A 25,918-nucleotide genomic window follows, 5' to 3' on the forward strand; every position below is an offset into this window, starting at 1 on the left:
TATTGGTGGTTGATATAGGATTTTAAAAAAGGTAGTAGGGCCGAAAATCAACAAAAGGAAGCAGTTCTGTGCATCTCCTATTCTAGCTTACAATAACTATAAACTACATACTACAAATTCAGCATTTTATTAATCAATTTAAAAAAACTGTCTACCTGTTGAACAATTACCGATTTCCATCTGAAACTTTATTTAAACGATTAAATATTTTTAATTTATTTGATATTAATAAAGTTCAATTATCAATATTTATGTTTCAGTATTTTATGAAAACGCTTCTTATGCCTATGTTAAAATTGTTAGATACTACTAAGAAAACTCATTCACATAATTTTAGAAATCCTTCTGTTCCAGTTCCCTTCATATGGAATAATCTTGATGTTTCAATTAAAAATTCTGTTTCTTTACCAGCTTTTAAAAGTAAATTAAAAAATAAATATTTATCACTGTACCAACAATAATTTTATATAACATTAATTAAGGTAGCCTTTTATATATGTTTTTTTTGTCTCTCTTAGGGAAATGGTGAGACAAGTTTTTTACTTCTAATCATGACCCCAATGATGGCATTCCTTTCTCTTATTTACCTCTCCTTGTCTTTGTTTGAAATTGAAATAAATTAACTATTTTGGATGATATTATTTAAAGATAGCAAAATGACTCGCGTATTAGAGATAATAATAGATATACAATTACCCACCCATATACATAAGTGTCCCACAGACACTGGACGTTCTACCACCTTTCTTCAGCCATTTTGAAAGTCCAAAATCGGACAGAAGTATATGACCGCCCTCATCAAGTAAAATATTCTCCATCTGAAAAGAAAAATTAATGTTTAATGCCTTTTAAATCTTTCAGCCAAGCCAATTTAAACTCTCTGACTGTAATTTACTTCCAATATCCAGAATTGGAATATGACCACTTTCAACTAGCAGAACAATCTGCATCTGCTATGAAAATAGAAATAATTATAGCAGAAGTTCTTTTATTATTATATATTAATATGCATATATATATATATAAATAATAAAAATTCTTATTATATAATATTTTACTTTTTTTCGAATACATACCTTTAAATCTCTATATATAATTCCTGCCCTATGTAAAAATGCCAAAGGCATCGCTATACGAATACGAATAGAACTTTACAAATACGATCTCCATGAGTGGCATAATACATTACTTTAAATCAGAACAAACAAAATAAATTATATTATTTGAAATATTTTTGTATTTTCAAATTGATTTCCCTAATATTTTTTTTGCATTTATTGAAAAAAAAAATATTGATTAGTATGTCCTTATCTGAGAAGACCACTAGGATTATGGCTGTGGAGTGCCTTGAACATGTGCCGATTTTATGGCTATGGTTGGCAGCACCTCTGCCTTAAATCGCTTGATCACTCAGCTGATGGAACTCTCACATATATATAACTATATCTTTATTTGTGTAAATAAAACACATGTTAAACATAAATATATACATCATCATCTTAAATCCTGATATCTTAATCTGTCATCACACAGCTTACAAATTATATATAGATATCGATATCAATACATATCTGAATTCAACAACAGTTTATCTAGGTATGCAGCTCACATAACAGCATCAACATTGGAGAAATGTATGTAACTGATTAAGAATTAACCATTAAGTTTCCATTACAAAAAGGCAAATTGTCCAACAAGAGCTAAATGTTAATATGAATGTATGACATAGATATGGAAATAAGAAAAAACTAAAGTATATTTAATATTTATTTTATTTGTAGCTTTGTGGATTTACAGTTTAAAAAAACATGATACAAAAAGAGACTATTTAGATGAGGGTGCATTAATTGAATTGTAGAACAGGAACGTCAGCACATTCCTGTTAAATTTGAATAAAAACAGTAAACAACAATTTGATATTGCGTTGTTTCACCAATTACTGTTTAAAGCTCTGTCTACATTATCAAACATTATGTGACAAAAATATGTGATGTGCTCAAATATGGTAGTGATAATATGACATAATCATGTCCATATGGGCACATCACATGTCTTTGTCAACCTCCACCAAGCAGTCTATGGTTGACAAGTATGAACAGAAGTTAAAATAATATCTGTTGCTTGAGTAACTATTATTTTACATATACCAATCAGGGGAAGATTTAGGCAGGGCTAAACAGGCTTTATCCCCACTTCCCCTAAAATTTAACAGCCATATCTTTTTTTTAAATAAAATTATTCTGCAACCTGACGGATCGTTTTATCATTTATGAAATATTTAGCGCCCCCCTCCACCCTAATCTATAACGCTGGATCCACCCCTGCTAATCAATATAGGCCTACCATTTACCTAAATTCATTCATGTTCGACATTTTAATCAATTTTTTAACACTGTATATTTCTTAATGAACAGTTACCAAATAAAAATTTAGACAAATCTAAACTGAAGTAGGACATGCTTTTTAGCAAATAAATTTAAATAGATACGTGAAAAAACAAAAAATATAACCTCCTTGGCGGAGGTAATAACCGTTATATAAAACAAAAATATTTGCATATAAAAAAACAATTTATATAAAATGTATAAACAATTCTGACAATGTTGGTAATTGTGATGTTGACATATTTGTATGAGCATATCTTTTAGAAATAAATGGTACAATTGCACAAATTAATGTTGAAAATGAGGTAAATTGTCAGCATATGTGGAATATATATGTTTGACAGTACAAGCAGTGGTGACCCCAGGAAATGTCCGAGGGAGGGTAATTAACGACGGAGACTTGTGGGAATTTCTCTCCAAAGTATTAATACCTGTAGTATGATAGTATGCAATGTTTTATCAACCAATGCACTTTATTTGAACATTTACTCTAAATTTTTGCACCTGATTTGCACAAAAGAAACATATAAATAATATAAATATAATAATATATATAAAAAAAACATTTATGAAAACAAAAGTTTTATGGTATTGTACATTTATACATTGACATATTTACTATACATGGAAATTGAAATATAAATTAAAGGAATGTTGTTTTGGATAAAAATAAATATTAAAACAGATTGCACGTAGCAAAACTTGGAAAGTTTTACAATTAAATAAAGTAGACGAATAGTACAATAAATCTAACACCAATTCACTATGTTGTTTTGAAGCAACTACAATACACCTACTACACCTTTAGGACCCCAAAAAATGTTCCCTTAAAGAAGTATTGTCCCCAAAAACATGAAAAATAAAGATTAATTAAATCAGACTTCACTTATAAATTGACAAAATAAATGGTTAAAATCAATCAAAAACCCACTGGCTGGCAGCCATTTTGACCACTTTTTCTTTTAAATTACAGGTAAATACATTTTTTTCGATCCAATTTCTGGTCAAAGTGGAACTATTATGTGACATTAAAATGGCGTATTCAACAAAAATCTTGTTGAGAATTTTAAGGGGGACAATACATCTTTAATAGGGATGTCCAAAAGGAAGGGTTTTTCTGTATATCTTTTTTGTAGCTTGTATTAAAGGTCTGTGTGGATTGAAAATCTATATACAGTATGGTTGGTTATCTAATAGTATGAATGTTGCCTTATAGGTTCAAATCTTACCAGAGACATTTTTTTTATTTAACAAAATGTTTGAAACTTCTGTTGATATATGAGCTATGTTTGATATACAGTTCATTCCAAAATGAGCAGTTTGGTTTCTAGTAATGATTATATAGGCCTATTACAATGTATTTATTGGCCTACTATACATGCCATTCTCTACTGTACAATTATATGACTAAATGTTATTTTCAAGGCCTTTGTAGAAAAGATACCACAATTATATGAAATTTATTCAGGCTTTTAGTAACGTTTAATAACCAGCTGAATTGGCTCCAGGCCTTCAGTCACTTTGGAGGGTTCACCAGTCAATCCAATTGGCACCAGGCTTTTAGTCTCTGGGGCTTGGTCCTATTAAACACCACACAGCACTGTAATAGTACCACTAACATTAGACAATAATGCATGTTAGTATTGACCCTTAAATAATCAACGTCGCTACTAAATATAACTTAACCTAACCTTCTCAATATTCCCTTCTATATGTAAGGATGTGGACGACAACACAAAAGGAAAAACACGCCTTTTCTCACTTTTACCACGGTCCGGTGGTGTATTTGGTTTTAATTTGTTTTTAGCATAACAATAGAGATCAGTATGGTCCTTTTAATCAGATCTTTAATTAAGTAAGAGACAAAACTATCTGCTTCCTTGACCGGTTCATGAATACAAAAGAAAGCAAATCATTTGAAAAAGACTGTTACAATTATAGGGGGCAGTAACACCTATAGGGGGCAGTATTTAATTATCACATGATTAGATTAATCCCCACACTCCCCTGTTTAAGCTGAGTTTGTCCTCAAACTTAATATTATTCACAACAAGAAGAATCTTTTCAGCATTTTCAGAGTCAATGCCAGCATCATCAGGCCAGTCAGGGTAAACGTCCCCAGTACCATCGTCTTCAACAAAGGACTCTACACATTCCCCTTCGGCTCCCACAAAGTGTCTCATCTTCTTCTCTGGGAGAACATATACTGTGTTTCCATTACCATGGGCAGCACGCCTAGTTGCTTCTAGTTCGGCTCTTAGCTCATCAACCGTCCTCTGCACATCTCGCAACGATGCCTTGCTTGCCATCACTGATCTCTAATGTTAAAGCCAAATACGATCCACGATCCCACTTCTGACACCAAATTGTAAGGATGTGGACGACAACACAAAAGGAAAAACACGCCTTTTCTCACTTTTACCACGGTCCGGTGGTGTATTTGGTTTTAATTTGTTTTTAGCATAACAATAGAGATCAGTATGGTCCTTTTAATCAGATCTTTAATTAAGTAAGAGACAAAACTATCTGCTTCCTTGACCGGTTCATGAATACAAAAGAAAGCAAATCATTTGAAAAAGACTGTTACAATTATAGGGGGCAGTAACACCTATAGGGGGCAGTATTTAATTATCACATGATTAGATTAATCCCCACATATAGGTAGTGTGTTAGTGGAGTCTATCCTAGAGTCATATAACACCTAAATAAATTCCTGTCATTTGATTGTGGATCACATGGTGTGCAATAGTAAGCACTATTAAACGATCGTTTAACAGTACTTTTTTTGTGTACGAAAAAAAAAAATGTTGTTTTATACTATTGCGTTTGAAATACAACAGCGCCACCTATGTTGTACTTTTGTGGCGATTTGAATGTTATGACTGGTTCTTCGCGATGGAAGAACATTTCTGGAGAGATATATGTACTAATTTAGATCAAAAAGGCATTTAAATTAGCTTCAGATCGTTTATAAGATTTTGATTAACTAATGGGAACATCTCTAAAAGATATGAAATCGTTGAAAAAACATAATTAGCCTAGATGAGTTCTAGTTGCCTGTCAAAGTTTTGCCTTTCAGCCTAGCTAGTAGGCCTGTTAGTACTAGCAAGGTTAAAACGTCTAGTTTGTTTGGTCGTTTGTTGACATAATTAACACTACAGTAGGTGTGTTTATAAAATCCATATAAATATAACATTTAATATAATATTATAAAACACCAAATGTTACTGTCAATGTGAATCAAATGTAAGCCTAAGCCTACCTTTTATTTGATTCCAATGACAGGATTCTATTTAGATGTTATATAAAACAAATAATGAATGCTTTATATTCGTAAATGAATATTTGGTGAATGATGAAAGGTTATATATCAACTTGACTTCGCCTCGTTGAAATATAACCAGGCTTTCATCATTCACCTCATGCCATTATTTGTACCATTACAATCATAAAAATTCACTTTTGTATCATTTACAAATAGTGTTGTGTGGTGTTTAGTAGAGGACTAAACAGACTCCCACTCTTTTTGGAGGGCTAAGGGCACTAGTCAATCCAACATGCTCAATAGGCTCCTGCCTTTGGTCTCTCTGGAGTCAGTCCAAGTGTTCACATAGCATGAAGAACAATCTTCAAATGAATTCTGATAATGATGATTTACTCCATGGCGAATCTGTGTTGTTGTTATAAGTCGGTTTCTCTAATCCAATCAAAGTTATCAAACTGTAAAATAGAAAATATTATTATTATTATGTAATAATTAAAATGTCTAAATCAAAAATAAAAACTTAATATTGACTATTACAACATAATCTACATGAAGAGCCTTAAACAAAGGATAAATTATATTCATATTTGACTTACAGTAAGGAACAAAATATGTAACCATCACATCATATTTTGTTTTACATTAATGGGACGAATTATATTAATATTTGAATACAGTAAGAAATATGTAAACATAACATCATATTTTGTTTTACATACTACTGTAATGGGACAAATTATATTTATATTTGGCTGGAGTAAGTATTACAATATATGCTCTTCAGTGTAATGACTGACATGTGTGCGCATACACACTTTTTAAGAAACAAGAAGCATCAAGTTGATTGACGTTCAGAAATAGACCAATCAGCATCTTCCTATTATTTTACCTAATGGGAAGAATTATTAATTATCTATGTTCACATATGAGAGGGAGGTAGTTTATTTAACTTCACAAAAACTGCGGAAGTCATCGGATATTGAAGTTCCGATTAGTAATCCGGTTTAAATAGTTCCCTTTCCTAATGTTATTGTAACACAAAGAGCCGGTCTAATAAAGGTACTTAACAAGTTCGAAAGTCGTGGGAATCGCATGATATGTCCTTTACATAATATGGTATAATATCAGAAAATGGACAAATTAGGGAATTTTCAATTGCAAAATCACAACATATTGTTTACACTGAGGAACAGATTTCATCTATAAAAGTCAAGTGAAAATTGAAACTGGATTTATTAATACAACAGCAGATGACAAGGAAACACCCAGTTTACAGATCAACAGAAAAGACATTCAGAAAACAACAATGTATCTCCGGTAAGTAAATTGTTCTTTAAGCTTTTAATAATATTTAGGATGATATTTGGTGCTACTGTACCATTAGGCGCAGGAGCCCCGGATAGCGTTACGTTTGAAAACCCCAAAAAGTGAGGTTTTCAACCATTAGCGGCATGACTGATGTGAGTGATTAATGTGTTTTACGGACGGTTTCAAGGACTATCCTACCAGTGGGCTGTTCACTGGTCAAATGATTGACACTTTGTATCACCGTTTGTAACTGGAGCTGTGACGACCTTTGTAACTGGAGCTGTGACGACCTTGCAAGAATACTAGGCCAGAATTTTTAATTGAAAAGTGCCTTGGTATTAACAATAACATGGAGATGGAAACAAATTTGTCTATCTTTCTTTCTAAAATATATGGTCACTATAGTTTCAAACTAGGCTTAGTCCACCACATTAGTAATTACGAATCGAAACCTACATTAAAATTGTTGGTATTCTTTGGCCGTTGTTTGATTAATTACATCTTCATGCCATGTTTTTTTTTTCTCTAATAATTTGGCGATACGCTCCTATATTAATTAGGCCTACTAGCAGAGGGTTCGATGAGTTTTGAAAAGTTATGGAAATGTGGTCTAACATATAGCAATTCAGTTTTTTAAGGCCCTTCTTCCTTGTCCGAGCCTTTGGAAATATTAAAAAGTTATATTAATATAATATATTCTGTGTTTTCATGTTTTGAGAAATTGTATATCATTTCAGATGTTTCGCGCCGCGCTTTTATTTGTTTCGCGCTTCGTCTTGTTCGAGCTTCCTCCGTACATACCGATAATTAATATGATTTTTCATTTCATTTTTTGTACATTATTAAAAAATAGCATACAGAACCCCATACAGAACATACCCTTCTCTGAGAAAACACTTGTGGGCGATTCCCCGAATACGACATGATGGAATAGCTTTGGAGACTTTGACTTTGGAGTAGGCCTAAATCGAAACGTCAAGCAACTCAACAGTTCTTTTCAGAACTAATATAGGCCTACGTGGTGTACCGCAAATTTATATCAACAAATATGTAACTTGTTTAGCACGTTTAAAATGGATAGGAAAACATATTTTAAAAAAAAACCTGAATTATTTTAAACAGACAGCACATTAGTTCAAACGGATAGCACAACACTAGATAGCTCAATCAAATGGATATAACTATGATATAACTGTACTGTGCATTCTATACGGATTATCGGGTAGCACATTCTTTCAAATGGATAGCACATTCTTTCAAATGGATAGCACATTCTTTCAAATGGATAGCACATTATTTCAAATGGATAGCACATTAGGTAGCACAATCAAATGGATATAGTACTGTACATTATTCTATGATTATCGGGTAGCACATTCTTTCAAATGGATAGCACATTAGGCCTATTTCAAATGGATAGCACATTCTTTCAAATGGATAGCACATTATTTCAAATGGATAGCACATTATTTCAAATGGATAGCACATTGGGTAGCACAATCAAATAGATATAGTACTGTACATTATTCTATAAGGATTATCGGGTAGCACATTATTTCAAATGGATAGCACATTAGGTAGCACAGTCAAATGGATATAGTACTGTACATTATTCTATACGGATTATCGGGTAGCACATTCTTTCAAATGGATAGCAAATTATTTCAAATGGATAGCACATTCTTTCAAATGGATAGCACATTATTTCAAATGGATAGCACATTATTTCAAATGGATAGCACATTAGGTAGCACAATCAAATGGATGTAATTGTACTGTACATTATTCTATACGGATTATCGGGTAGCACATTCTTTCAAATATAGCACATTATTTCAAATGGATAGCACATTATTTCAAATGGATAGCACATTGGGTAGCACAATCAAATGGATATAGTACTGTACATTATTCTATAAGGATTATCGGGTAGCACATTATTTCAAATGGATAGCACATTAGGTAGCACAATCAAATGGATATAATTGTACTGTACATTATTCTATAGCCTACGGATTATCGGGTAGCACATTCTTTCAAATGGATAGCACAGGTAGCACAGTCAAATGGATATAGTACTGTACATTATTCTATAAGGATTATCGGGTAGCACATTCTTTCAAATGGATAGCACATTGGGTAGCACAATCAAATTGATATAGTACTGTACTGTACATTATTCTATACGGACTATCGGGTAGCACATTCTTTCAAATGGATAGCACATTCTTTCAAATGGATAGCACATTCTTTCAAATGGATAGCACATTATTTCAAATGGATAGCACATTAGGTAGCACAATCAAATGGATATATGTAATTGTACTGTACATTATTCTATACGGATTATCGGGTAGCACATTCTTTCAAATGGATAGCAAATTATTTCAAATGGATAGCATGGATTTGGGTAGCACAATCAAATTGAGCACATTGGGTAACACATTGCATCAAATGGGAGCCTACTGTACAGTTATTCTATTGAATTGAATTGAAATATATATTTATACTGGGTAACCTCTTCAGTCAAAGACTGGTCTCCCAGAGGGCCCAGTTGGTGATCAGTGGCTGTGATGTACTAATACACCGGGGTAACCCCCCACTCGTCTCGAAAGATGTACTAGGTTCTTTAAAGTACACACGAGCTAGATGTGTATTCTATTATCGGGTGTAGCACATTAAAATTGAGAGGATAAGATGGACATCATAATTTATTATTAAGGGGCAAAACAGCAAATCCTTACTGAGGGGACACTCCTATAAAGCGGACATTAAGGGGACGGGGAACATTTAAGCTCAGTGCCAATGTTCACTCAATATATTTTCCATCACAAAATAACAAAAAAGACGAAATATTTATATCCATTTATCGTTATTAAATAAAAATGGATATCATGATAATTATGATACTTTGTTTGTCTTGAAAGTTTTCATTGGTGAAACGTTGCCTGCTACACTTTGAATTTCCGAGTCCAGATCAGTATTAGTATTGGTTTTCCGTGATCTATTCTAAGTTCTAACTAATGAAACAATTTTTAGAAAATGATATATCTGATAGATATCATCTAAGTGATGTTTTACATATAAGTTATAACGTTTAACTTTTCATTCTCCATACATTCAATTCTTTTGATATAGTTCTTGTATAACACCATATCAAGTAGTAGTAGAAATTATTGTAGGGTTTTCTTATTATTCAGTCAATTCAGTGTTTCTATACAGAAAAGAGTAGTCAGTGGCCTTAACATCAATTAATTGTATAATTTGCACCCAAGGTCGAATAGCAAGAAACTCAGGTCCAGTTACATTGGTGTTCATTGGTCAATAGGAAATGAACAGCACACTTATGGGTGGTGACAAAGTTTAGTTATTTATAAGTTGTCCTTGGGAAAAACACATTAGTTGGGTTGACCATGGGCTGACAGAGTTAACGACTTCGTAACGCTATCCGGGGCTCCTGCGCCTAATGTTTAGCACTGCTACTCTGTACTTTGACATTACTGTCTTTTACTGTAGTACTGATTTGTTAGAATTCTGTAACCTTCCTTGAACATGTTGGCGGTGGGAAGGAAAAAACAATATTAAAACACACAGAAGGTACAATATGTGTGTACTCCAGTTAGGAATGCAATACAACTGAGGATCATTTAATACAAATCAATTTGATGTGAAATTATTGTAAGGTAAAGTGGAGTCTTGTGTTCATTCTGAACAAAGTGGGATGAGCTGTTAGGAGCTCAAGGTAATAAGCCTTAGCACAATTCCTTTCCATGCTGCCTATCCTTCCTAGCATTTTCAGGTACCCATTTACAGCTGAGTTGACTGGTAGTTGTTTTTATCTGGAAATTAATTTGGGTCTTTCTGTATGATAGTTCAACCACTTGGCTACTAAACTTCAACAAATTATTATATAATACAGTAATACCACATTCAAAACTTGGGCTGAGTCATGTTGTTTCCTTGTACAGTCAGGATCCTTCTTGTTCCTGGCCAGGAACAAGAAGGAGCCTGTGAAATAAAAGGGTTGCAGAATGCTGGCTCGATAATGATCAGTGTGCAAAATATACTTTGACAAAACCCTGCTTGATAATGATTAATTGATTGCAATCTTTTTAAAAAAAAAAAAAAAAGGGTACTTTTATATGTTTATAGCTTAACTTAAGTATGGTAGATAAAGAGTGCAATTAAAGAGGGAAACGGTTAACACACTGTTGTTATATTGAATTTCAGACTTAATATGATGTTAACAATTGTGATACAGATTAGTATAATCTGTGTCATCAAATCAGCAGCTCAAACCAATTCTGAAGCTTGTAATAGCTGTTGTACAGCTGGGGTTCCTGGCATTCCAGGAAATCACGGAAATCCAGGTGCAGCAGGGCCACAAGGAATGAATGGAGAACAAGGAATGAAAGGAGAACAAGGAATGAATGGAGAACAAGGAATGAAAGGAGAACAAGGAATGAAAGGAGATAATGGAAGCAATGGCTTAGATGGGACTCCTGGAAAGTTAGGACCAACTGGACCTCAAGGTATTGTTGGACTACCAGGTACAAATGGTGTAAAAGGAGAAAAGGGTGAACAATCTATTCAGCAGAAATCTTCCTTTTCAGTAGTTTTTACATCATCCCCAGGTCGTCATGACACTAGCCCAATGAAGTATGACACAATAATTACAGATGTAGGAAATCACTACAACAAAGAAACAGGCAAGTTTGTCTGTACAATTCCAGGTATTTATGTTTTCCAGGTGACATCAACGGCATCACGTAGTGGTCAAATTATAACAAGAATCATGAAAAATGGCAATAATCAAATGTCTGCACAGATGAGTGCCTCTGGGTATAATTCTGTAAGCACAATGGTGGTTCTTGATCTGGTATCAGGTGATCAAGTATGGACTCAGCCACATAGTTCAAACTACAACTATTACTACAGTGACGGTGCAAGATTCTGCTCATTCTCTGGTTTCTTACTTTATGCAGCATAAAGTAAACATATACAAATACTTGTATTGTTTTAAACAATTAATTTGCAAATGGCATCTAGAAGTCAAACTATATAAATGTCACAAGCTAAATTACTATTAATTAGAACAAATTTTAAAAATAATGCTTTTACTAAATATACAGTATAGTAAATTCAACCAAAAACCCATTTGGTGGCAGCCAATTTACCTATTCACAACTTTTTGTCAAATAAATAACCATTTTTTATGTGACTGTAACATTTTTTTTAGAAAGTTTAGTGATTTTTTATGTCAGCTTTACTTACCAGTTAAAAAATTATAGATATAACATTTATTTCATTTAAACTAAATTTTTGTAAGCATATATTAGAAATAAAAATATTAATATTCAGTATTTTGAGTGGATCATTATGTTGAACTATGAACTATATATGGTATAATTGTTCATGTGAGGTGAGAAAGTTGGATAAAAATCAAAGCCTCTTCTTTTTTTAAAGTTTTTAATTCTTTGCTTGGCACACTTTATTTTATAAAATTCATATGAATCACAATATTGCTCATGATGACACTGGAAACCAGTTTGTTACAACTTGACATATAACTTTGCATAAAATACAAAACTGAACTGAACGAGAGGAAACAATAAATTCTAATATAAATAATTAAATATTTGACATACTACAAAAAATGCACTAAACATAAAAGAAAACTTGACAAAATGGTAAAAAATACTGAAGAGGATTTTGAAAACTATGAAAACTAGAGAAATACAAACACTTCCAAAATATTTAGACGAATTATATATTCAGTTCTTCGACATTTGACCTTTTAAAACAGATTTTACACATTTATTTATTTAACCCATGGCTGGTAGTAGTACTGCACTTTGCAAAGATTATGCTAAGAGAAATATATCAGCATGGGTAACTCTGCAAGTTCCTTGTTTAAAAATCAAAGCCTCTTCTTTTTTTTTGTTAAGTTTTGAATTCTTTCCTTGGCACATTTTATAAAATTCATATGAATCGCAATATTGCTCATGACGACACCGAAACCAGTTTGTTACAACTTGACATATAACTTTGCATAAAATATAAAAAAGAACTGAGCATACTTTTAAACTCGGTCTACACTATCAAACTATTTTAACAAATATAGTAATAGTAATATGCCAAAATATGGTCATCATATCCATATATTGAGAAATCAAATTTTGTTGTCACATAAACTTTGATAGTGTAGACAGAGTTTTAGATGAAACAATGATACAAAAATATCCCATGGCCAATTATGGGAATAGTATGTGGAATAGACTACACTACTTTAGAATACTTACGGACAATTCCCTAGAAATTGGGCGTGGTTTCCGGACATCGTTACCGACACCATTCAGCGTCAACTCCTCACACGTTTTTGGCAATTTCCTCTTCAAATAAACAGTTGGCGGTGTCTGTTTAGAGAGAACCTTTTCAAAAGACATACCAACAAAAAACTCCATTCTTTTTAACGTTGCTAAGCAGCTTAGTCTTGCACATGGATCTTTACAGAGTAACTACAGGAAAAAAAAAGTGATCATAAAGAAAAATGCATAAACTACTAGAGACTATGAGGTCATCGAAGGTCAGGCTGTTGTATACTGCAAAAAAGAAAGATATAAACGTGGTGTTATTAGGGAGCTATCAATCTGCGACGATCTAGAAATTAGTTGTGTTACCAAAAAAATGAATGTTCAAAAAGAATGTTGAAATGGATCTGTGTGCACACAATAATATGGCATAAAACTATAGTAGCTTCGGCATAAAATTATAGTAGCTCCGAGTTCATTGATTATGAGATGAGAATTTTAAAAATTTAATTAAAAAGTAGTTAACTAAAAATGAATCAACTGTTACCTGAAGAATGACGTCCTGAGCTGGATAACTAACAAATGGAGGTAACTTGAATTCCTTATTTATAACCTTATTATACATCTCAATGTGATTGGTGGAACCACTTAACGGATATTTACCCGTCATCAAGCAAAACATTATAATGCCGAGTGACCACCAGTCAACACAATGATTATAGTCACCCATATTTAGTATTTCAGGCGCTGAAAAAATTAAGGTAGATGTTTAGTTGTCCTGTTAAAAAAAACATTAAAACTATGGTATAAATTTGGAGACTATTACAGAGCAGAATTTACATTTGTGACTATGTTTAATTTTGGTTGATATAGGATTTTAAAAAAGGTAGTAGGGCCGGAAATCAACAAAAGGAAGTTCTGTGCATCTCTCCTATTCTAGCTTACATTAACTATTAACTACATACTGTTAACTACGAATTCAGCATTTTATTAATCAATTTAAAAAACTGTTTACCTGTTGAACAATTAACTGTTTTGGATGATATTATTTAAAGATAGCAAAATGATTCACTTATTAGAGATAATAAAAGGTATACAATTACCCACCCATATACATAAGTGTCCCACAGACACTGGACGTTCTGCCACCTTGCTTCAGCCATTTTGAAAGTCCAAAATCGGACAGACGGATATGACCGCCCTCATAAAGTAAAATATTCTCCATCTGAAAAGAAAAATGAGTGTTTTTAAATCTTTCAGCCAAGCCAATTTAAACTCCCTGCCTGTAATTTGCTTCCAGAATCCAGAATTTGAATATGATCACTTTCAACAATCTGCATCTGCTACGAAAATAGAAATAATCATAGCAGAAGATGTTTAATAAGTTCTTTTATTATAATATATTAATTTGCATAATATACACACAACAGGCAAAGAACATTAATTCTAAACCGCCCGGTGGTATACTGAAATTAAATCAATTAATTTGAAACGATAAGATGAGGAAATCTGTGAGAATGAGAAAAAGTCGCCCCAACCGAGACCCGTACCCGGACCTTCTGCTTGGTATGCAGCTGTCCTAACCATTAGACCACTGGGGCTTTCATGGTATTGTTGAAACTCGATTTGATAGCGACTCTTAACATATTATGTATATTATATATTCATAATAAAAATCTTATTATATATAATATTTTACATTTTACATTTTTTCGAATACATACCTTTAAATCTCTATATATAATTCCTGCCCTATGTAAAAATGCCAAAGCCATAGACTATGAAGATCTCCATGAGTTGCATAATCCATTACTTTAAAACAGAACAAACAAAATAAATTATATTATTTGTGGAATAATTGTTTTTTCAAATTGGCTTTACTAATATTTTGTATTTGTTGAAAAAAAAAATTGATTTTAAGTCCTTATCCAAGAAGACCACCAGGATTACGGCTGTGGCATGCCTTGAACCTGTGCCAATTTTATGGCTATAGTTGGTGGCGACCCTACCTTAAACCACTTGGTCACTCAGGTCAGCTGATTGAACTCTCACATATATATAACTATATCTTTATTTGTGTAAATAAAACACATGTTAAACATAAATATATATATCATCATCTTAAATCCTGATATCTTAATCTGTCATCACACAGCTTACAAATTATATATAGCTATTGATATCAATACATATCTGAATTCAACAACAGTTTGTCTAGGTATGCAGCTCACATAACAGCATCAACATTGGAGAAATGTATGTAACTGATTAAGAATTAACCATATATAGATATAGAAATAAGAAAAAACTAAAGTATATTTAATATTTATTTTATTTGTAGCTTTGTGGATCTACAGTTTAAAAAAACATGATACAAAAAGAGACTATTTAGATGAGGGTGCATTAATTGAATTGTAGAACAGGAACGTCAGCACATTCCTGTTAAATTTGAATAAAAACAGTAAACAACAATTTGATATTACGTTGTTTCACCAATTACTGTTTAAAGCTCTGTCTACATTATCAAACATTATGTGACAAAAATATGTGATGTCCTCAAATAGGGTAGTGATAATATGACATAATCATGTCCATATGGGCACATCACATGTCTTTGTCAAAAGTTTGATAGTATAGATAAGTCTTTACTCCACCAAGCAGTCTATGGTTGACAAGTATGAACAGAAGTTAAAATAATATCTGTTGCTTAAGTAACTATTATTTTACATATACCAATCAGGGGAAGATTTAGGCAGGGCTAAACAGGCTTTATCCCCCCTTCCCCTAAAATTTAACAGCCATCTTTTTTAAAAATAAAATTATTCTGCAACCTGACGGATCGTTTTATCATTTATGAAATATTTAGCGCCCCCCTCCACCCTAATCTATAACGCTGGATCCACCCCTGCTAATCATAGACCTAAATTCATTCATGTTCGACATTTTAATCAATTTTTTAACACTGTATATTTCTTAATGAACATTTACCAAATAAAAATTTAGACAAATCTAAACTGAAATAGGACATACTTTTTAGCAAATAATTTTTAATAGATACATGAAAAAAACAAAAAATATAACCTCATGGCGGAGGTATAACCGTTATATAAAACAAAAATATTTACATATTAAAAAACAACTTATATAAAATGTATAAACAATTCTGACAATGTTGGTAATTGTGATGTTGACATATTTGGATGAGCATATTTTTTAGAAAAAAATGGTACAATTGCACAAATTAATGTTGAAAATGAGGTAAACTGTCAGCATATGTGGAATGCAGGTATGTTTGTGTACAAGCCTTTTTTTTTATAGCAGTGCTTATTATGTTTCTAGGTATAATTTCAATAATATTTGAAAAATCATGCTCAAATTAAAAATGTCTATTTAATATAAGTTTACAGAGTTTTAGTATAAGCAGTGGTGGCCCCACGAAATGTCCGAGGGAAGGTAATTAACTATGGAGACTTGTGGGAATTTCTCTCCAAAGTATTAATACCTGTAGTATGATAGTATGCAATGTTTTATCAACCAATGCACTTTATTTGAACATTTACTCTAAATTTTTGCACCTGATTTGCACAAAAGAAACATATAAATAATATAAATATAATAATATATATAAAAAAAACATTTATGAAAACAAAAGTTTTATGGTATTGTACATTTATACATTGACATATTTACTATACATGGAAATTGAAATATAAATTAAAGGAATGTTGTTTTGGATAAAAATAAATATTAAAACAGATTGCACGTAGCAAAACTTGGAAAGTTTTACAATTAAATAATGTAGACTAATAGTACAATAAATCTAACACCAATTCACTATGTTGTTTTGAAGCAACTACAATACACCTACTACACCTTTAGGACCCCAAAAAATGTTCCCTTAAAGATGTATTGTCCCCCAAAACATGAAAAATAAAGATTAATTAAATCAGACTTTGAATATGTGATTTAATAATTCCGTAGAAAAAACCCGAAAAAAAAAACCAATGTTTTCACTTATAAATTGACAAAATAAATGGTTAAAATCAATCAAAAACCCATTGGCTGCCAGCCATTTTGACCACTTTTTCTTTTAAATTACAGGTAAATACATTTTTTTCGATCCAATTTCTGGTCAAAGTGGAACTATTATGTGACATTAAAATGGAATATTCAACAAAAATCTTGTTGAGAATTTTCAGGGGGACAATACATCTTTAATAGGGATGTCCAAAAGGAAGGGTTTTTCTGTATATCTTTTTTGTAGCTTGTATTAAAGGTCTGTGTGGATTGAAAATCTATACAGTATGGTTGGGTATCTAATGGTATAAATGTTGCCTTATAGGTCGCAGGTTCAAATCTTACCAGAGACATTTTTTTTATTTAACAAAATGTTTGAAACTTCTGTTGATATATGAGCTATGTTTGATATACAGTATGTTCCAAAATGAGCAGTTTGGTTTCTAGTAATGATTATATAGGCCTATTACAATGTATTTATTGGCCTACTATACATGCCATTCTCTACTGTACAATTATATGACTAAATGTTATTTTCAAGGCCTTTGTAGAAAAGATACCACAATTATATGACATTTATTCAGGCTTTAAAGCTCTCTCTACACTATCAAACTAGTTTGACAAAATAAGTGTGATGTGCCCAAATATGGTAATGATATGGTCAAATATGATAGTGATACGACATCATCATGCCCATGCACATCACATTTCTTGTCACATAAAGTTTGATAGTATAGACAGAGCTTTAGACATGTTTAATACATTCTTTTTGAAGCAACCAGCTGAATTGGTCAAAAGTCACTTTGGAGGGTTCACCAGTCAATCCAATTGGCACCAAGCTTTTAGTCCTATTAAACACCACAACACTGTAATAGTAGCACTTGTGCCTAACCTTAGAATGCATGTTATATAACACCTAAATAAATTCCTGTCATTTGATTGGACGATAGTGGATCACATAGCGTGCAATATGTGGATCACATAGTACGCACTATTAAACGATCTACACTACAGTTTATAAAATCCATATAAATATAACATTTAATATAATTTTATTAAAAACGTTACTGTTTTAATCAATGTGAATCAAATGTAGGCCTTGGCTAGCCTAGGCCTACCTTTTATTTGATTCAAATGACAGGAGTCTAGGCCTATTTAGATGTTATATAAAACAAATAATGAATGTTTTATATTCGTGTAATGGTACAAATAATGGCATTTGGTGAATGATGAAAGGTTATATATCAACTCGGCTTCGCCTTGTTGAAATATAACCTTTCTTCTGTTCTTGTTCTTGTTCTTTATTGTATCAAACAAAACAATTTCAATACAAAAGGTAGTCAAGATATAGCCGAAGCTAATCAAGCTTGGTACCTTTTATCTTAACTAACTTAAGCTACGAAATTAACAAATAAATAACAGAACTTAAAAGAAAATAAAAATTTGATAACGTCAAAAACAAAACAAAATATTTTGAATAATAAATAAATAACATAACATAACATAAAGTGCTGTATGTACTGTACTGTAATAAACAAAACCATTCATTCACCTCATGCCATTATTTGTACCATTACACTCATAAACATTAATTATTTGTATACTGTCATTTACATATGTAGTGTTGTGTGGCGTGTGGTGTTTAGTAGAGGACTAAACAGACTCCAACTCTTTTTGGAGGGCTAAGGGCACTAGTCAATCCAACATGCTCAATATAGTCTCTCTGGTGTCAGTTCTGATAATAATGATTTACTTCATGGCTCATCTTTGTTGTTGTTATAAGTCAGTTTCTCTAATCCAATCAAAGTTATCAAACTGTAAAATAGAAAAAAGGATTATTATTATTATGTAATAATTAAAATGTCTAAATAAAAAATAAAAACTTAATATTGACTATTGCAACATAATTTACATGAAGAGCCTTAAACACAGGATAACTTTATTTATTTTTGACTACAGTATGGAACAAAATATGTAACCATCACATCATATTTTGTTTTACATACTGTAATGGGATGAATCATACATATAAATATATATGTAAACATAGTGTAATGAATTAGGTGTGGTGCCACCCCATTTTGATAATCGACCGGGCCTACTTCTGTATGGAAGCCGATTGGCTGGTGGAAATAGATGGGGAACGGCCATGTGATGGCCATGATTCGCCCAATTTAGTTAGTCTTAGCTCGGGTTTCAAGTGAGGTAGACGTGTTTTTAAAGTTAGTAGAAGATAGTTGGGAGATCGGTACGGTGGAAGGTAGGACCTGTAGTAATTCTATAATTGTGGATTATAGTGGAGCTCGGCTGTGTTCCGAGACGCCCAGTAGGGGGCAGGCCTAATTAATTACCGATACCCGGTGGGACCGTTTACTCTACTTATTTGTTTCTTGATTTATGGTGGAAGGTTGCCTGACAGGTTTGAAGAAATAAATGAAAGACTCCAATTTATGTGTGTATGTAGTTTTATTTTCCTCGTTCCGTATAGCGACTCTGACGGCCTGACCGACAGACGAACAACCTACAACAAGTGAAGAATCCGTTACAATAACATTACATATTTTGTTTTACATATTCATACTGTATGTTGGACAAATAGTGTAAGAACTTGTGACATGAATGCGCATACACACTTTTTAAGAAACATGAAGCATCAAGTTGATTGACGTTCAGAAATAGACCAATCAGAATCTTCCTATTATTTTACCTAATGGGAAGAATTATTAATTATCTATGTTCACATGTGAGAGGGAGGTACGTTTATTGAATTTCACAAAAACAGCGGAAGTCATCGGATATTTAAGTTTCAATTAGTAATCTGGTTAAACAGTTCCATTTCCTAATGTTATTGTAATACAAAGAGCCGGTCTAATAAATGATAACCCTAGGTACTTGTTTGTTTAGAAAAAAACATTTAACAAGTTCGAAAGTCGTGGGAATCGCATGATATGTCCTTTACATTGTGGTATAATATCAGCAAATGGACAAATTAGGGAATTTTCGATTGCAAAATGACAACATATTGTTTACACGTGAGGAACAGATTTCATCTATAAAAGTCAAGTGAAAATTGAAACTGGATTTATTCCTACAACAGCAGATGACAGGGAAACATCCAGTTTACAGATCAACAGAAAAGACATTCAGAAAACAACAATCTATCTCCGGTAAGTAAATTGTTATTCAAGCTTTTAATAATATTTAGGATGATATTTGGTGCTACTGTACTTTTGCACTGCTACTCTGTACTTTGACATTACTGTCTTTTACTGTAGTACTGATTTGTTAGAATTCCGTAACCTTCCTTGAACATGTTGGCAGTGAGAAGGAAAAAACAATATTAAAACACACAGAAAGGTACAATATGAGTCGTGTGTACTCCAGTTAGGAATGCAATACAACTGAAGATCATTTAATACAAGTCAATTTGATGTGAAATTATTGTAGGTAAACTGAGTCCTGTGTTCATTCTGAACAAAGTGGAATGAGCTGTTAGGAGCTCAATGTAATAAGCCTTAACACAATTCCTTTCCACGCTGCCTTATCCTTCCTAGCATTTTCAGGTACCCATTTACAGCTGAGTTGACTGGTAGTTGTTTTTATCTGGAAATTAATTTGGGTCTTTCTGTATGATAGTCCAACCACTTGGCTACTAAACTTCAACAAATTATTATATAATAATACCACATTCAAAACTGGGACTGAGTCATGTTGTTTCCTTGTACAACTGGACAGTCAGGCCCCTTCTTGTTCCTGGAAGAATCATATGTAGGCTGTGAAATAAAAGGGTTGCAGAATGCTGGCTCGATAATGATCAGTGTGCAAAATATACTTTGACAAAACCCTGCTTGATAATGATTAATTGATTGCAATCTTTTTAAAAATTAAAAAAAAAAAGGGTACTTTTATATGTTTATAGCTTAACTTAAGTATGGTAGATAAAGAGTGCAATTAAAGAGGGAAAAGGTTAACACACTGTTGTTATATTGAATTTCAGACTTAATATGATGTTAACAATTGTGATACAGATTAGTATAATCTATGTCATCAAATCAGCAGCTCAAACCAATTCTGAAGCTTGTAATAGCTGTTGTACAGCTGGGGTTCCTGGAATTCCAGGACATCATGGTAATCCAGGTGCCTCTGGGCCACAAGGAATGAATGGAGAACAAGGAATAAAAGGAGAACAAGGAATGAATGGAGTGAAAGGAGAACAAGGAATGAATGGAGAACAAGGAATGAAAGGAGAACAAGGAATGAATGGAGAACAAGGAATGACAGGAGACCCGGGAATGAAAGGAGAACAAGGAATAACAGGAGATGATGGAAGGAATGGCTTAGATGGGTCTCCTGGAAAGTTAGGACCAACTGGACCTCAAGGCCTCATTGGACTACCAGGTACAAATGGTGTAAAAGGAGAAAAGGGTGAACAAGCTAGTCAGCAGAAATCTGCCTTTTCAGTATTTTTTACATCAAACCCAGGTCGTCATGCCGTTAGCCCAATGAAGTATAACACAGTAATTATAGATGTAGGAAATCACTACAACAAAGAAACAGGAAAGTTTGTCTGTGAAATTCCAGGTGTTTATGTATTCCAGGTGACATCAATGAAATCAAATGGTAGTGGTAAAATTTTAACAAGAATCATGAAAAATGGCAATAATCAAATGTCTGCATGGATGAGTGCTTCAGGGCATAATTCTGTAAGTACAATGGTGGTTCTTGATCTGGTATCAGGTGATGAAGTATGGACTCAGCCACATAGTTCAAGCCATAACTATTACTACAGTGACAGTGACAGATACTGCTCATTCTCTGGTTTCTTACTTTATGCAGCATAAAGCAAACATATACAAATAATTGTATTGTTTTAAACAATTAATTTGCAAATAGCCATCTAGAAGTCAAACTATATAAATGTCACAAGCTACATTACTATTAATTAAATGTATTGTCCCCAAAAACATGAAGATAACAAACTTTGAATACTGAAGGCTATATTGCAGTTTTAATAAAGTTAATCGCTTCCATAGAAGAACAAATTTTTTTAAATGCTTTTACTAAATATATAGTTAAATTCAACCAAAAACCTATTGGGTGGCAGCCAATTTTCTATTTTCTATTCCCCACCTATCTCCCACAATTGTTGGTCAAAATAAATAACTACTTTTTATGTGACATTAACATTTTTTAGAAAGGTTAGTGATTTTTTAGGTAATTTTACTTACCAGTTGAAAAATTATAAATGTAACATTTATTTAAACTTATTTAGAACTAAATTTTTGTAAGTATATATTACAAATAAAAATATTAATATTCAGCATTTTGAGTGGATCATTTTTTTGAACTATGAACGATATATGCAGGCCCGTATGCAGCATTTATAATGGGGGGGGGGTGAGAGCGAAGCGAGCAACAATGGCTGGGGGCCAGGGGGCCACCAAGGGCCCCCGGTCAGGGTCCAGGGGCCGAAGGCCCTCGAAAAATTTGCGTTATTTGACGTTCTAAAGACTGATGTAAGACTCTCTGTTGTGGCTTGGGCTAGTTGAACGATGGACACCAGAACTTAACGCTTTCATGATGAGGCCAACTCAGCAGGGGTGGCGCCAGGATCTTCCCGACGCGGGGGCTACATTCCCCGACGAGGGGGCTATGCGAGCAAAGCGAGCATCACTAGGCTGAGGGCCAGGGGCCGCCAAGGGCCCCCGGTGGGGGTCCAGGGGGCGAAGCCCCCGGAAGCAACGCGTTCTAGCGTCATTTGAGGTCTTTTTAATCAGATTTAGGGTAGCCATTTTTTCCATTTTTTATAATGCATAAAAAAAATACTGCGTGCAAAAAAACGATGCGCGATGACGGTTTCAATCCATATTTTTCAATTTAAAAAATAAAAGTTCAAAGAAAATTTTGAAAAATAGAGTTGGAGGTCCCGGAAATTGGACTTATTATACTTCAAAACATGAAAAAAAATATATAAGTCCCTATCATGGGTTGTGACTGAGCTAAGAAATGTTTGAAAAATAGAGATGTTAGGTCCCGGAAAATGTACTTCTTGTTCTTCGAAATATGACCAGCTTTATTGTTGGGGCTGAGCTAAGAAAATGTTTAAAACTAGAGCTGCAGGTCTTCAAAAAATTGCATTTTATACTTTGGAAACATCAGGCCTAGAGGCTTAAAAAACGCAAGCGTAGACCTTTTTCAGTCGGGGAAAAAAGTTTATTCCTCCCAGGTGTATGCATGCGTACCATCTGGACTTCCGAGTGGTGAGAAATTCATGACATACAGGATATTGAAAATGTAATAACTATAGCTATAATGTTGGCTAAGCGAAAATGGCATGTTTTTTTGTTTAGTAATGGATGACAAATTTATTTTAGGTGCCCCACGGTACAGAAGGTTACTTGTAAATTAAAAAATTGGTGAACAAACGAACAATTACCATAATTCGTTTTTGCTGTAGTGTAGCGTACGTCGACGCAGTACACGACGTAACCGTCGGTAAACTTCGCCTGGAAAATAACACATTACACATTTTGGTCCCTGGATGAAACTTGATATCACGCGTCTCGACCCAACGTTGAACGATTCGTACAAAGGGATACCGCCAGACAAGTGCGTACCTAGCTATTGTTTAGTAGTAAGTTAGATCGCTGGCAATAATGAATGCATATAAAGTGCATAATATCACTCTGACGTACTCTCACGGTCAATGAAACGTCGCGGTTTTCTAGGCGCTGAAGCTAGCTACGAAGTGAACGCGAACGCTTTTTACTGTATATTATATTCCCCGACAAAAAGTACACGTGTTCCCTGACGTTAAGTTGTCTGTATTTCTCCAGCAAACACTTTACCGCGTACATGAAGCGCTAAGCTATTGCTTGTCGTCACATGATCGATTGCGCATGTTTTACATCGAGTTTGTAGTCCGTTCAGATTCCGTAATTTAATTACCGGTATTTTTTCATTTTATATTAGCATATTTTTGTTTGTATACCATTGATAATGTAAATTTTGTATATATATATTTATTGACAAGAAAAAATACCAACCGAGGAAATAGTGGACCTTTTGGGACTTGGGGGGGTGCGTCTGCACCCAACGCACCCCCCCTGGATACGGGCCTGATATGGTATAATTGTTTATGTGATGTGAGAAAGTTGGATAAAAATCAAAGGATCTTCTTCTTTTAAGTTTTGAATTCTTTGCTAGGCACACTTTATTTTATAAAATTCAGATGAATCCCAATATTGCTCATGATGACACTGGAAACCAGTTTGTTACAACTTGACAAATAACTTTTTCATAAAATACAAAACAGAGCTGAACGTTTAAAGGAAACAATAAATTCTGATATAAATAATTAAATATTTGAAAAACCACAAAAAATGCACTAAACATAAAGAAAACTTGACAAAATGGTAAAAAATACTGAAGAGGATTTTGAAAACTATGAAAACTAGAGAAATAAAAATACCTCCAAAATATTTAGACGAATTATATACCAATGAAATATGAAGAGGCTTAAAAACAGGATAAATCATATTCATATTGACTACAGTAAGAAACAAAATATATAAACATAACATTTACATATGTTGTTTTACATACTGTAATGGGATGAATAATATAAATATTTGAGTACAGTAAGAAATATGTTAATATAACATTAAATATTCTGTTTTACATACTCTGTAAAACATTATCTCCAACAAGGAAACAATAAATTCTGATAAAAAGAATGAAATATTTGACATACTACAAAAAATGCACTAAACATAAAAGAAAACATGACAAAATGGTAAAAAATACTGAAGAAGATTTTGAAAACTATGAAAACTAGAGAAATAAAAACACCTCCAAAATATTTAGACGAATTATATACCAAAGAAATATGAAGAGGCTTAAAAACAGGATAAATTATATTCATATTGACTACAGTAAGAAACAAAATATGTAAACATAACATTTACATATTTTGTTTTACATACTGTAATGGGATGAATTATATTAATATTTGAATACAGTAAAAAATATGTAAAAATTACATATTCTGTTTTACATACTGTATGTTGGACAAATTATATAAATATTTGACTACAGTAAGAAACAAAATAGGTAAACATAAAATGTACATATTTTGTTTTAATACTACTGTAATGGGACAAATTATATTTATGTATGGCTGGAGTAAGTATTACAATATATGCTCTTCAGTGTAATAACTGACATGTGTGCGCATACACACTTTTTAAGAAACATGAAGCACCAAGTTGATTGACGTTGAGAAATAGACCAATCAGCATCTTCCTATTATTTTACCTAATGGGAAGAATTATTAATTATCTATGTTCACATATGAGAGGGAGGTAGTTTATTTAACTTCACAAAAACTGCGGAAGTCATCGGATATTGAAGTTCCGATTAGTAATCCGGTTTAAATAGTTCCCTTTCCTAATGTTATTGTAACACAAAGAGCCGGTCTAATAAAGGTACTTAACAAGTTCGAAAGTCGTGGGAATCGCATGATATGTCCTTTACATAATATGGTATAATATCAGAAAATGGACAAATTAGGGAATTTTCAATTGCAAAATCACAACATATTGTTTACACTGAGGAACAGATTTCATCTATAA

At 32.9% G+C, this 25,918-nt stretch overlaps 4 protein-coding genes across 4 annotated transcripts in view; 2 read left to right on the forward strand and 2 right to left on the reverse strand.

Annotated features, from left to right (window-relative positions):
• Positions 1–11,401: 11,401 nt before the first annotated feature.
• On the forward strand, positions 11,402–11,947 carry LOC140043588 (complement C1q tumor necrosis factor-related protein 2-like). The gene has a single exon (XM_072088110.1). The coding sequence runs from the start codon at positions 11,402–11,404 to the stop codon at positions 11,945–11,947; it is 546 nt and encodes a 181-aa protein (XP_071944211.1).
• Positions 11,948–13,039: 1,092 nt separating this feature from the next.
• On the reverse strand, positions 13,040–15,043 carry LOC140043589 (ribosomal protein S6 kinase-related protein-like). Its single transcript, XM_072088111.1, has 5 exons — positions 14,993–15,043; positions 14,376–14,493; positions 13,816–14,015; positions 13,260–13,475; positions 13,040–13,063 (listed from the first exon to the last, which is right to left on the reverse strand). Exons 1-5 carry the CDS (start codon positions 15,041–15,043, stop codon positions 13,040–13,042), a joined length of 609 nt encoding a protein of 202 aa, XP_071944212.1.
• Positions 15,044–18,992: 3,949 nt separating this feature from the next.
• LOC140044584 (ribosomal protein S6 kinase-related protein-like) overlaps positions 18,993–25,918 on the reverse strand; it is a 29,886-nt gene continuing 22,960 nt past the window's right edge. Inside the window, exon 10 of the mRNA XM_072089155.1 lies at positions 18,993–19,100. Within this exon, the coding sequence (XP_071945256.1) occupies positions 19,062–19,100 (39 nt within the window). The 3' untranslated portion in view covers positions 18,993–19,061. The remainder of the gene's footprint in view (positions 19,101–25,918) is intronic.
• Positions 21,277–22,245, forward strand: LOC140044586 (uncharacterized). Its single transcript, XM_072089157.1, has one exon. It carries the CDS (start codon positions 21,290–21,292, stop codon positions 22,124–22,126), a length of 837 nt encoding a protein of 278 aa, XP_071945258.1. The 5' UTR covers positions 21,277–21,289; the 3' UTR covers positions 22,127–22,245.

This window comes from Antedon mediterranea, chromosome 3 (genome assembly GCF_964355755.1).
Source record: "Antedon mediterranea chromosome 3, ecAntMedi1.1, whole genome shotgun sequence".
NCBI lineage: Eukaryota > Metazoa > Echinodermata > Crinoidea > Comatulida > Antedonidae > Antedon > Antedon mediterranea.

Bases quoted from the DNA above. Each gene is read 5' to 3' on its own strand.
- LOC140043588 (XM_072088110.1), top strand. From the start codon at position 11,402: ATGAAAGGAGAACAAGGAATGAAAGGAGATAATGGAAGCAATGGCTTA.
- LOC140043589 (XM_072088111.1), bottom strand. From the start codon at position 15,043: ATGGCTTTGGCATTTTTACATAGGGCAGGAATTATATATAGAGATTTA. The intron at 14,016-14,375 runs GTGGGTAATTGT...TAATTTTTTCAG, and splicing joins TGGGACACTTATGTATATGG to CGCCTGAAATACTAAATATG. The intron at 13,476-13,815 runs GTAACAGTTGAT...TTTTTCCTGTAG, and splicing joins CTCAGGACGTCATTCTTCAG to TTACTCTGTAAAGATCCATG.
- LOC140044586 (XM_072089157.1), top strand. From the start codon at position 21,290: ATGATGTTAACAATTGTGATACAGATTAGTATAATCTATGTCATCAAA.